The following is a 14,149-nucleotide window of genomic DNA, read 5'->3' as shown; positions in this document are numbered from 1 at the left end:
TGTCATTATTGAGAATGGTAGTGTTAAACACATCCCATGCTCTTGAAAGATCTCCAAGTGCAATGAGAGTGAGCTCCCTGTCAGCAATAAATTATCCAATAGATAGTAGGTCATTCTTGATTTGTGTTATTCTCATAAAGTAGGATTGAATAGACTCCACTTTATCCATTTTGATGTCCTTCAACTTGTTCTTGAGAAAGAGGATTCGATTTGCATTGTTTACTTTGAACATCCCAACTAGCTTATCATACATCTCCTTAGATGTTCCCAAATCAGAAATATAGGCAACCAAATGCTTTTGAATGGAGTCTATGATGACTTTTTTAGCTTTGACCTCACCTTTCTTGTACTTCGTCTTTGTAGCAGTGGGTGCATTTGAAAGAGGCTCCACCACTTCCCTACACATAGTCCATGGCATCATGCTCTTCCAAAGTCAAATCCAAAGTCATCTTCCATGCATGATAGTCAGATTTGTCCTTGAGCTTATCCTCAGATTTGAAGTAAGATGTAGTAGTCATTGAGGGTAGTCCAATAATCTTATCTAACAGATTTCCCCTAGTGATTTCTTTTCTCTCTCTTGCTTGGGCTTTATCTTCACTTATGCTCTGATCTCATGTTGATTTCAGTTAACAATGGTATGTTCTATGCTTAGCAAAATTACTTTCATGTTCCTTTAGCATCCCAATGACAATTTCTAATTTAGTTTTCCAATTGTAATCACATTAACCATAAATCACATTGACAGTAACTATAGATAGAACATAAAATAAAATGCAGAAGACATGCCAAGACAAGAGAACCCTAGATTTGGTGGATGTCAGGGGAAAACCCCAATGTGGGGAAACCCCTTAATCAATCCTTCTTATCATTATATCAAATGTTCAGCAGAGAGAGTACAAAAAGTCAAAGTTGACTTGCCAAATCAAAATCAAAACAGCCCTGTCAAATTTGTAGTCAAACTCAGCCCTAACCAGAAAGTCAAAGATGGCCAATGCAACAGCAAAACTTATCCTTTGAAGCTCGATCAAAGGCAATCAAACTCGGCCTCCAATATTGATCAAAGACGGCCCAAAACAGTCATAAAATATGTGATCAAACTTGGTCAACCTGAAGGAAACCCTATGGTCAAACAAGCATGTGGTCAACGCAGGTGAAAAAACCTAGAAAATCTTGGCTTTTTTGTCCATCAATGTGGCATAGCCAAACAAAGTCAAACCCTCCAAAATCACAGTCAAACTGGTCAAACAGTCCTTGGTCAACATTGGTCAAACTTTAGTCAACTCCTGAAATTTTCGGCCTTATACTTCAGTGTGAAATTCGTCCTCCTTGCCACATGTGTGAGAAATAGAATGCCCAATAGTTGTACGAACCAACGAGAGAAGGAGAGAGAAGAATGTGTGAATGATGATGATTCCAAATGAGGTGAGAGGTCACTTGTATTTATACAAGTCGTTGAGGGTGAAGTGACATGTCTCTTGGGCTTCATGAGCCTACATGATGATGTGGCCGACCTGAATAATTTACACACGTGTGGGCATAAATTCAAAAACACATTTTTTCTTATCCAAATTTGATGATCTTTAAATCAATTTTGGTCCTCTCAAAAAGAGGAATTCAATGCAATCATCATCTCCATCAAATGAGTTGTCCAAAGTGGAATTTGGCCTTAGTTTCCAATTTTAACCCAAATCCATTGAGCGGCCCATGGTGACTAGAGTTTGGATAGAAAAATGGAAAAAATTGTCACATCTATCAAAACATCTACAATGTGAAGATTGCTTGAAAAGCACATGTCCTCCCATGGACCACAAATCCAATACAAATAAGCCTATACCCTATCATGACCATGCTAGTGGTTGGTTCAAGTGAACCTACCACCATAATCAAGCCCTTTTTGTTTCCAACTGGGGTCAAACCTCTTAAGCATGGCCTTGCAACAATCCCAAGCCTACCTCTTAGAACCACTAGTTATAAAACATGTACCACCACATCAATCACCCTCCCACTCCACCATGTTAAAATCCCCCCAATAATCCACTCCACAACGAAAAGAGAATAAGCCATTCAATCCAAAAGTCCCAAGCTCGAAATTGAGGTTAGGGGTGTAAACAACACAAAACCCTAGATCTTGCACTAAGAGTGTGATGCAAACACAGTAGTCCTCAGGATACAAACCATGAACAACCACCAAGCTCTACAAACAGGATGAAAGGGTAATCACCACTCCCCCCAACTCTCTTAACAATAATCTGAAGCCAAAAAATAACCAATCCAACAATAGTTCATTTAGTTCTTAAACTCAAATGAATCGACTTAACTTACAACATAGTCACATCTAAATGAAAACACTATAAAACACCATAGACTATCTACTTTCAATTAAGATTCATCATCCCTCGAGCATTCCAAGACAATGAGGACAACTTCATTTCAAAGGAAAATGAAGTCGTAAACCAATTAATTGACTATCCATCTCCAACCCCTCAAATGTTGTAGTAAGGAAATTAAGAGAGTGAATCATCATGTCCTTATAGGGTTTCACCTACAACATAGGGCTTAAATCCCTTATCGATTTCTTTACAAGAACAAAAGAGGAAACCTCCCTCTGCTTGCTATACTTGACATGTCATCCAACCTCAATCTCCACGTCATTGGGTCCAGAATGTAACTAACCAGCCTTGATCACAAGAATGGGGTCCTAAGGCGCACAAGGTTGCCCCACCACCAAGAAAAAACTATTGATCCAAGTTGCACCATCAAGTCATGCGGGACCTTCATCAAACCCACACCTATACCACCAAATGAAGAGCCCCCTACTCCAATACTATTGACCACCAATGGGCCACCACTCCTAGTTCCCTAACCTAAAGCCATAAAGGTACCACATGTCCTTATGACCTAAGAATAAGGGGAATTGCAACACCATTGTCACTCGCAACCTAACCCCTCTTGGGATTTCAAAGAGGACGATCTCTAATAAGGTGAACCCTAGCTTGTCATGCAATGAAAGAATTCAAAATATTTAGGTAACAAACCTTCTACTCTCTAATTTCATCAATGAAGAAAATAAAAATAATGCGGAAAAGCTTCTGCTTCAAGTAAACCTCCACAAATATCCTTGGATTTTCCAAATCAATTTTTGATGATCATCTTGAATAATGAACTTATGAAACTTGCAAGTGAATGGGTCAAAAAAAGGGCACAAGTTCATCGACAAGGATAAGAATTTCAACCGAAGTAGATAAGGGGCATGGCCATGATCATCTAGGTTGAAATCTACCCACCAACGCTGAGGACAGGTAAGAGTACCAACAATATTCCAGGGTCCAAATTGTAACACATGGTGGGTCGCAACATCTAAGTTAAACAATAGGCAAACATACTTCAACCCCAATACCTAATACGAGTTCAAGGAGATCCCCTTGGCCTCCCAATGTAGCAAGCATAATTGGGTTAAAATCCTCCTCAATATGATTCAATGCAAAAAAAAATACCCCCATAGTCTCCAAATGTGTATGCCCCTCTGAAAATTCCTTATTGTTGGCATGTAACAAGTTAAAATCATTGATATTAGTCAAACATTAAGCACCATTATTCACTGAAGGTTGTGAATGGATTTCAATGCCCTCACCTTGCTCTTCTATTGGCTACACTAGTTTCTCCAAGGGAGCAAGTTTGTAATTTCCCAACTCCAACCCTACACCCAAAATTTTCGACATCAAATCCCTACACAAAGACAACTCCAAAGCCATTCAAGACAAGGTTAGCACCCTCAATCCACAAAGGCACCTCAATTGGAATCAAACAGGCAATCAACTACCCTCACATCTTGCAATAAGTAGATACGCTAGTTAATCCTAGGTTAGGCATCTTTTAGCTAATAAAAGAAGATGATTACTCATGGATTGGTTTATCTACATCAAGGAAAATTTGAAGATTGCTCTTTCGATCCAAAATCAGTGGTTAGAATTATTTATTTCACACCCTCGGGACATGCATGTAGCTATACAAGCCAAATGTGGGCTCAAATGTTTAAACAAAATGAGTTTATTATTAGAATATGAATGAGAAATTACTCTACAATATTTTTCCTGTGTTCCTTTCTTGCACAACCCTTCCTCTTATTTAGCACCACTTCATTGCATAGTTACCAAGCGTTGAGAAATCTAGGGCATCAAGTATAAGGTGATTTCTCTAAGAGATAACTGCTTGTGAATGTTTTTTACTTCATAGGTTAGATTCTTCTCTTTAGATTATTATTGTGTTCTTTTTTCATCAAACAGTTACCAATGCAAAAACAATAAAGAGACTAGAGACAGAATGTAAGCTATTCACCAGGGCCAAAACCTCTCCCACTTGAGAGGAAAACCCACATAAATTCTTCTTCTTATAGAGACTTCAATTGACGAGTACCAAGACCAAGACCCTTGACCTAGTTGCCACTCCAAGACCAAGACACCAAGCCTTCTTCCTCTTCCTTGAGTCAATGATAGTCAAACCCTTTGCTTCTTCTTCTTCTTGGCTTTCCTTCAGAATTTTGACCCCTTGATTTAAGTCTGCAACTTCTGGTTCCAAATCAGAAACCCTAGTTTGTATGGTTGACCAACTTTAGCCCTTAACTAGCTTCTCTTTAGTAGGAGACTTCTTCCCTTTAATTTGACTTCCTCTTGACTAGTCCTTCACCCAATTTAGTTACCTTTTGATTGTTGTAACTTTCTCGGCCTCCTTGCTGCAATTTACAGGTCTGCAACTTCGCACTAGTGGAGATACCTTTAGCCCAAAACAATCCCAAACAATGTTGGAATACTTTGCAATTTCCTCTTCTCTACTCGTTGGTCCTTAAGCTCCCTTCACACTGCTTTTACTTCAAACTTATACCTCGCACTTCAGACTGTGATGACCGAAAAATCTGCCTCTAAAATGAAGCCGAGAACTCCTATTTATAGTTGTTTGCCTCTGTAATTAACCAACATGAGTGTATGTGAGCCGATTTCCTTTGGAGGGTTTATATTATTTCTTTTTGAAGCCGACTTGAGAAAGAGACTTTGCTTGGTCTTGGAGGGCTAATTATACTTATCTAATGACTCATACAAAATGTAATATGCCCAAGAAGGGTCCTTCATACATAACTTTGACTCAATTTGACTTTATGACCAATCCTAAGGACTCACAATGGGAAACATACTAAAAATAAAATTCCTTGCTCATGAAACCCATGAGACAAATATTACAATAATAATTTTATTTTATTTATTTTCATCAATTACATAAAATCACAATTACATGTCATTATGACAAATATTACAATAATAATTTTATTTTTTTTCTTTTCATCAATTACATAAAATCACAATTACACGTCATTATGAAGGCCTAACCTAGTTACATTTTCCAACACCATATTCAAATTCAACTTTTCAGTTAACTCGAGAATAACACGAGAATATACCCTTAGAAGCACTATAAATCCCATAAGTTTCCTTCTACAATGTACACGCCAAGCAGTGAGAAGCAATTTCCTTCCATAATGTATAAGAAAAGCAGCAGAATGTACAGGCAAGTGCCTTCTAGAATGTAAAAGCCAAGCAGCAAGAAGCAAGATTTAAGTTTCCTTCCCTAATGTACAAGGCAAGCAGCAAAATGTGCCGGCCATGTGCAAAGTATTATGTAAACACCATATTATCTATACAATTACAAGAAACCGCAACAACAAACTACATTCTCGGGAAAAGCAGCATGTTAGCGAATCGATAGAATTCCAGTGACCAATCATCTCATACAAGTAGCGTCCAGCATCATTCCTATATGCAAGGCCGTTATGTCACAAAGCTCTGCATCATCCTCTTTCTCTTGAGAATAGGTTGATCTCAGATTCTCCACAATGCAAGCACCTAGACAATGCATTCTTTACCATTTCAAAACGCCGAAGCTCCTTGGAAAATGACGCACCAGGCAAGACGTGCCAAACGAATCAAATTATAAAAATTATCTGCAGACCAAATCAAATTTTCCATAATTTTGTATTGTTTAGGTCAAATCGCCCGAATTTGGTAACCATCTTCATTGTCAAGACTCCAGACTCCATCTAGTACGTGTATGTGAGTTCCTTGTTACACATCCTCTCACATAAGCCCTAGGATTTCCACTATCGGAATAAAATATGCTACACCTACTTGATGCACATCTTAGTGATGATTGATAACCAAATTACAGGTCATGAATACGTGGCCAATAATACTTATTCGAATCTAGACCCTCCAATTTTCAAAAGGGCTTAGCCGTGAACCTTAGATGTCTCAAAAGCATGTAATATACCAAATACATCTTTAAAACATTGAGCTACTTGTCCAACAGAAATATATACAAGAATGCAACAGCCAACATTTTGTAGAAACTTGTGTGGTCGATAAGATTGCAACAAGCCCAGTTTAAGCCGTGACAGCACATGTAACTTCTATTGCCATTGACCCTCCACCTTTCCCCTTCATAGAATGTCAGGTGGAAATCTAGGAGTTTGCCACAATTGCAACCTTTTTTTCTCGGATCTAGGCTGAGCTTTCTAAGCCTAGGCCAGGGCCAGCCCACATATTTGATGGAAGAATAATCTGCCCAACAGTGGGATGCTGTCACCAGGATTGCGCAAGGATCAGTCAAGCCTGGACACCCCTTGGGACAACTTTTAGTTTTTATACCTTACAGATGGCACCCTTTCTCAACCCCTCATGAGATGAACCACTGACCTGATGGAGACTAAACTCCACACAAAACAACGGGGCTACACCTCATGGGTACCACAACTGCAATATACATTCATGGAGCTGGATTTGAGGTTTACTCTCAATGCATTAACATTGCAACAAAGAACCTCGTTATAGCTCCAAGCTTACTGACAGTATATATAATCATATATTGACAAGATAAATATCTACATCCAAAAAAACTTTTATTCAGACAAATTGTCCTTCCAATATCATGGTACAAATTTCTCCGATGATATATCTAACAAGGTCGAAGACTGAGAGCCATGTATGATGTACACCGAAATAGCAGTCTAGCATTCTACTTTTTGCAATACTTCAAGGCATTGAGGATGGGGCCCATGCTTCTTTGCTAAAATTTGTTCAAGCTTATTTACCATCACATCATTATTTAACTCTCAAGGATTGGACAAAACTACTTTTGTTATTTCAGGAAATTTATCTTTGATGGCAGCTTGAATACCCACACCGATTTGATCTGGACCATCGTATTTCACGTGACAAATTTCACCTTCAATAGAAGTCACTTCCACTGAGCCACCATAATTATGTATCGCCGGCCTCAGCATATCCAAGTGAGAATTAACAGACTGCAACATAGACAGTAATATCACAAAATTAAAGTTGTCATTATAACAGCCACAAACATATAAAATGAAAGGCATGCTACTCTGACAAAATAATACAACCTGCTTCGAAATTCACAAATATGCAAAAGCCTTTGAAGTTCATACCACTACTGTTGCATGGATGTTTTGCTGATCAACTTGACGGATCTCTTTTAATGCATCTCCAAATTTTTCCTTCAGAACCCTTTCAATCCCCATTTTCATTGTAGTGGTAGAGCTAGGACATGTCCCACATGCTCCTGTTGTTTTGTCCAAAGTACAGATTTTAAAACTGTAATCTTAAGCTATGATAAACCATAATTGAATAAAATGACAAAATAGTGATCCAAAATGGGATCAAGGATAAAGATGAAGGGCAGGTAGAGCTACAATTTATTTGTAATATGATCCAACTCATGAGAATAGTTAAAGGAACAAATGCAAGGGAGCATATAAGTTTTAGCACTAAAGATGATGGGTATTCTCTAATATGCTGATGAATTTTGATCTTAATTGTTACTATAATGGGAAAAAAGCAAGGGACAAAACGCATTCCATACTAATGGAAATTTGAAGATTCTATTAAAAACTAATATCAAAACAACCCACCATATATCTAATAGAACAGAAGATACGCTAACAAAAAAATACATCAATATTGCAGAATTTCAGTCTATAAATAAATGGAAATCTTAGTAATCTCAATGCCATCAGTGAAGGATAATCACGAAAGAAAATCCAGCAAATAGAGTATTAGAGAACAGAATGATGACAGTCAACTACAATCAACCATTTTCTAGGACTATCAACCATTTTCAAAAGTATAATAAAGTTATAAACTCCATATCAATAACATGTAAAACTATGCATTCCTTGGTATTTCAGATATATTTTTGTCAGACTCTGTTTATGTGAAAATTCCAAGTGACTAAAAAGGAGAATTGTTATGCCATTTCTTTCTTATCTATTTTTCAGATTCATGTGTAATCATCCTATATATTGTGAGTGGAAAGCCAAAGACCAAAGTTTCCAGAGGCGAGGAGATCCACCTTTCTGAAATTCTCATAAAGCTAAGTCACATGACACGGATATAGGACATGGAAGAGACATGGATACAAATATCTGACATGACACAGAGGACATGTGGATATGACTATCTTACACAGGACACATTGACCACGGCAACAGGGCACAGGAGTATGTTTTCCCTGTGGTACTTTTACCTGTGCTTGTGGAAATTTGCTAGGACAAGCCATTCAGGTCACCTTTATTTAAAGCCTCCCAAATCTGTTCATTTGCTTACCCCAGCATCGATTAATTTGAGTAGAAACAGTGTTAAATTTGGACAACTAGGTCCAAACTCCATGTTCTGATGCTCAGATTAAGAGGCTAATATTTTTGTTGGATTCCTCTTTCTGAGAGGTGTAAAATCCATATAAAAATAGTCTTAATCCGATGAGCAGAACTTATATTTTGAATTTATTATTCTTAATAAATTATATGTGCAAGGTCAGCCAGTTTTGTAATGTAGGCTCACATGCCCAACAGATGTGTCACACACCCTCATTGATGTATATATATACAGGAAAAGTTGGAGAGAATTTTGACAACTCAACTCACATCTTCCTCTCTCATCTTAGAGAGTACGCTACCTGGAGGACGAATTTCAGCCACACGTGGGAAGGACGAAGAGGACAGACCGTACGGATTTTCTGCTGCTAGGGTTTCTGCTGCTAGGGTTTCGCAGAAAGTTTGACCAGCGTTGACTTTGGTCAACGCTTGGTCCAATCAAGCTGAAAATTGGTGGAAAGTTCGATTTTTGAAGGCCGTACTATCTGGCACAAAAATCGAGGTCAAAGGGTTGACCGTTTTGCTGCTGCGTTGACTTTTAGCTTGCTGTCCCTGCGTTGACTTTTCAGGACAGCGTTGACTTTTGTAGAACTGACTTGGGTTGACTCATCTACTGGTTGGAGGGTTGTTGTGACACATGCTGGGCTGGCTGACCAAAGGAGACTTTGCTGGTTGAAGCATCCTGTTGACCGCCGAAACGAACACATACATTTTTCTTGTTTCTGATTTGTCTTCTGTAAGATCTGCTTATATGTTCTATCTGCATTTTGCTTATCTACTTGTATGATTGCTGTGAGAAAAGTGAAATTGCTCTTAGCATAGAACATCTACAAAATTTTACATGGTATCAGAGCTGAGGTGAAGACAAACTCTATCTATAGCAATCATCATCGAAGGAAATGGATTCCTCTAAGCTTGAATTCAGGGAGAATGACAAGCTGACTGGAAGTGATGACTTCCATGCCTGGAAGATGTTATTAGATCTCAAATTAGAAGATCATGATCTCCTAGATCATGTGACAGGGAAGATTCAAGAACCTCCATCAAATGCCTCTGCTGCTAAACACAAGTATAAGAAGAGAATCAAAAAGGTTAAGAACACCTCTACGTTTGAAGTGTGGATCTGAGGCAAGGATGACTAGAGTGCAGCCAAGTTTAGGAGAGATTCTTCTCTGCGTTTTGGTGCAGATTTCTCTGTGGAGAAAGCCACAGCTAGAAGGTACCTAAAGAGCAGATGTGTGGACAGTTTGTGGCATGTCTCCCTTGCTAAACAAAACCACAGATCAGCGGTAAGGTTAAAGGGTTTTCTGTGCATAGTTACAGTATTTGGGTATTCTGTTTTGGGCCGCAGGTGATGATGTTACAGCAGCATGCGTGGAGGTTTGTTGAGAGGCCGAGAGACCTAGTAAGGGTCCTCTCGCCTAGCCGCAGCTCCTAAAGAGACACCGCAGCCCAAACTAAAGGTGTAAACCCTTGTCTAAATGTCAAACTCCTTGCTGTAGCAGATCCGAGATCTGTAGGGTGCCTTGAGGTGGTTTCTTTGGGACATACAACAGCAGATTGGAAGCCTAGTAGGATAGCAAAGGGTGACAAGGGAACACAGTGGTTGGAGGACTGTTGTGGTAGATTTTTGGAGGGTTTTTGGATGCCCTAACCAGAGATAAGAAGCTACAGCAGTAAAGCACAGAAATCATGACAAGGAGGCAACAGCAAGGTGGTTGTAGATGACTCCTTGGTAATGTTTTGATTGATAGGTCAATCAGCTTGGAGGATAGGAGCTTATAAAAGGGAGGCAGCAATAGAAGAAGGCTTTTCTGGGATAGTTATGGCTGGGAATTCTTCTAAATAGGAGACATACCTATGGTGAGCTTGCTGCAGTCCTGTAGCAGTTGTTTAGAGGTCTAATCAAGCTTAAAAAGGGTGCAGGAATAGTCATCTAGGAGAGCGAGTTCCCAGATATGATAAAGGGAAGGAAGCTGCATCAAATTATGTAGTGGGCTGCTGTAGGTTTCAGTTGAAGCCCTAACCTGTAATCAAAGCTCAGTCCATGAACAAACAGTGACAGGATGGAAAAGTATCCCAATTGGAGCATGTCTTTATTCGAGGCAGCAAAGTCAGGTTTATGGTTATACCTGATATGCTTAAGAATGCTCCTATGTTCAGGCGTCTAGATGCAAGGAAGGTGTATGTAAGGGCTGTGCTGAAGGAAAACATACAAGGGGACCTTTCCCCTCAAGTGTCACAAAGACATCTGAGATATTGCAACTGGTCCATTCTGATCTTTCCGGTATGTTGCCTGTAACATCCCTGGGGGGATGTTCTTACTATATGACATTTACTGATGACTTCTCTCGCAAAACCTGGATATACTTCTTGAAGAAGAAGGATGAGGCTTTCATGTGGTTCCGTACCTTCAAAGCCTTGGTGGAAAATATGACCGGAAAGAAGATCAAGATTTTGAGGACTAACAATGGCACTGAATATGAGTCAAATGAGTTCAAAGACTTTTGCAGAGAAGCTGGCATTAAGAGGGAGACTACCACTGCACTCTCTCCACGTGTTTGGGTTTTGTGGACAGAGAGATCTAGAGGAGAATCCGCAGTTCTAAAGAGCCCTTATACGCTGTCCCAAGAGGCCCTTACACGCTAAGAATAGGAGCCCTAAATCTGCAGTATATTGGGCCCTAAATCTCTGTTTTATTGGGTGCAGGTAAGGGCATTTCCAGTGAAGGAAGAGGGGACGTTTAGGTCACTCCTATGACTGTTTTGGAGTGAAAATTAACCAGCAGAAAGGCCTCAATAAAGGAGACAAAATTCTGGGTTGATTTGGATATTATGTGCGGGCTGGAAACTCTGTTTCAGCAGGCCGTGGGTACAGGAAGCCACCTGTGGTAGGCCGCAGGCCCTTACCCCACTGAAAAGGCATTGCGTGGGACTGTTTTGGGGCTAGATTGAGCCCTAATCAACAGCGTGGATGCAGAGGACTTATACAAGGGTAGCACATAGTTTTTGAAGGCTGTTTGGTGACTTGGTTAAGGGCTGTTGCAGCATATGGATGCCCTAACCAGTCACAATTAGGAGCAGCAGCGAAAACAGATTGGAACAACAATTTATGCCTTGTGTTGGGTCAAGGAATTTGATCAGTTTTGGATCAGATGGTTGGGCAACCTGTGGGAGCAAATTTGGAGGCTTGATTGGGTGATCGTAAGCCTCAATTAGTGCAGATCTGACAGTGTTGTAGTGTTGCAACGTGATGATGCAAAGGCAGCATGGGTAGCATGCAGCGTGATGATGCATAGACAGCAAAGAAGATATGAATCTCCACTAGGAGTATATTACAATGAAAAGACCAGATCTGTCATTCTTGTTGATTTGGGGTAGCAATGTGATGCTGTATAATGAGAGCAACATTACAGTCATTGAGGTGCAGATCCATGATGATTGAGAATTGACTATGACGGTATATTTGCACCTGTGGCTCGATATACCACCATCCGATCCATCTTAGCCCTTGCTGCTACGCAAGGATGGAGTCTTCATCAGATGGATGTCAAGACCGCTTTTCTGCATGGTGCAATAAAGGAAGAGGTGTATGTAGAACAACCTCTAGGATTCGAAGTTCAAGATCAAGACACTTATGTCTGCAGGTTGAAGAAAGCCCTCTATGGGTTAAAGCAAGCACCCAGAGCTTGGTATGAGAGGATGGATAGTTACTTGATGAAGCTGGGCTCCACTCGAAGCAATGCTGATCCAAACCTTTACTTTAAGGTTGTGGAAGGAAAGCCTCTCATTCTAGTGCTGTATGTGGACGACCTCTTCCTGACAGGTGGTGACCCTCTCATTCATCAATGTAAGAGGGAGCTTGCTGCTGAGTTCGAGATGAAAGACCTAGGACTGATGCACTATTTCCTAGGCCTGGAGGAAATAGTGCATCAGTCCTCTCTAAGATGTGCAGATCCATGATGATTGAGAATTGACACAAGTTTGCACCCACATCCATCTCTCTTGGTTCCTTTCACCCACATCCATCTCCATTCTTTCCAATTGTTTGCACTGATGAGAGAGGACTGATGCACTATTTCCTCCAGGCCTAGGAAATAGTGCATCAGTCCTAGGTCTTTCATCTCGAACTCAGCAGCAAGCTCCCTCTTACATTGATGAATGAGAGGGTCACCACCTGTCAGGAAGAGGTCGTCCACATACAGCACTAGAATGAGAGGCTTTCCTTCCACAACCTTAAAGTAAAGGTTTGGATCAGCATTTGCTTCGAGTGGAGCCCAGCTTCATCAAGTAACTATCCATCCTCTCATACCAAGCTCTGGGTGCTTGCTTTAACCCATAGAGGGCTTTCTTCAACCTGCAGACATAAGTGTCTTGATCTTGAACTTCGAATCCCAGAGGTTGTTCTACATACACCTCTTCCTTTATTGCACCATGCAGAAAAGCGGTCTTGACATCCATCTGATGAAGACTCCATCCTTGCGTAGCAGCAAGGGCTAAGATGGATCGGATGGTGGTATATCGAGCCACAGGTGCAAATATACCGTCATAGTCAATTCTCAATCATCATGGATCTGCACCTCCATCTCCATTCTTTCCAATTGTTTGCACTGATGAATTTTTTGAGAGAATTTTTTGAGAGAATTTTGACAACTCAACTCACATCTTCCTCTCTCATCTTAGAGAGTACGCTACCTGGAGGACGAATTTCAGCCACACGTGGGAAGGACGAAGAGGACAGACCGTACGGATTTTCTGCTGCTAGGGTTTCTGCTGCTAGGGTTTCGCAGAAAGTTTGACCAGCGTTGACTTTGGTCAACGCTTGGTCCAATCAAGCTGAAAATTGGTGGAAAGTTCGATTTTTGAAGGCCGTACTATCTGGCACAAAAATCGAGGTCAAAGGGTTGACCGTTTTGCTGCTGCGTTGGCTTTTAGCTTGCTGTCCCTGCGTTGACTTTTCAGGACAGCGTTGACTTTTGTAGAACTGACTTGGGTTGACTCATCTACTGGTTGGAGGGTTGTTGTGACACATGCTGGGCTGGCTGACCAAAGGAGACTTTGTTGGTTGAAGCATCCTGTTGACTGCCGAAACGAACACATACATTTTTCTTGTTTCTGATTTGTCTTCTGTAAGATCTGCTTATATGTTCTATCTGCATTTTGCTTATCTACTTGTATGATTGCTGTGAGAAAAGTGAAATTGCTCTTAGCATAGAACATCTACAAAATTTTACAAACAGCCATGGCCCATCTTGCTGAAAAACCATTTTTTGCTTCCAACCAACGCATGAGTTAGATTATATGTTGACCCTTTCTTTTTCAACCTCCTATGTTTGAACTTGTCACTCCCGAGGAATCAATAGATTGCTTGGAAGGAGGGTTGGTAGCATGTTGAGTTTCAGCAATAAAATTTTGAGAGACAAAAGCATGGGAG

At 40.3% G+C, this 14,149-nt stretch overlaps 1 protein-coding gene across 1 annotated transcript in view; it reads right to left on the bottom strand.

Moving 5' to 3' along the window:
* Positions 1-6,924: 6,924 nt before the first annotated feature.
* NFU1 (NFU domain protein 1) overlaps positions 6,925-14,149 on the bottom strand; it is a 33,640-nt gene continuing 26,415 nt past the window's right edge. Inside the window, exons 2-3 of the mRNA XM_089428581.1 lie at positions 7,493-7,626; positions 6,925-7,348 (exon numbers count right to left, since the gene is read on the bottom strand). Of these exons, the coding sequence (XP_089284707.1) occupies positions 7,157-7,348; positions 7,493-7,626 (326 nt within the window). The 3' untranslated portion in view covers positions 6,925-7,156. The remainder of the gene's footprint in view (positions 7,349-7,492; positions 7,627-14,149) is intronic.

This window comes from Pinus tabuliformis, chromosome 4_2, assembly GCF_031772625.1.
Source record: "Pinus tabuliformis cultivar Carrire ecotype Pingquan chromosome 4_2, CPIR1, whole genome shotgun sequence".
Classification (NCBI taxonomy): domain Eukaryota; kingdom Viridiplantae; phylum Streptophyta; class Pinopsida; order Pinales; family Pinaceae; genus Pinus; species Pinus tabuliformis.
The sequence above is the reverse complement of the archived record's forward strand: the minus strand, read 5'-3'. Positions and strand labels throughout refer to the sequence as shown.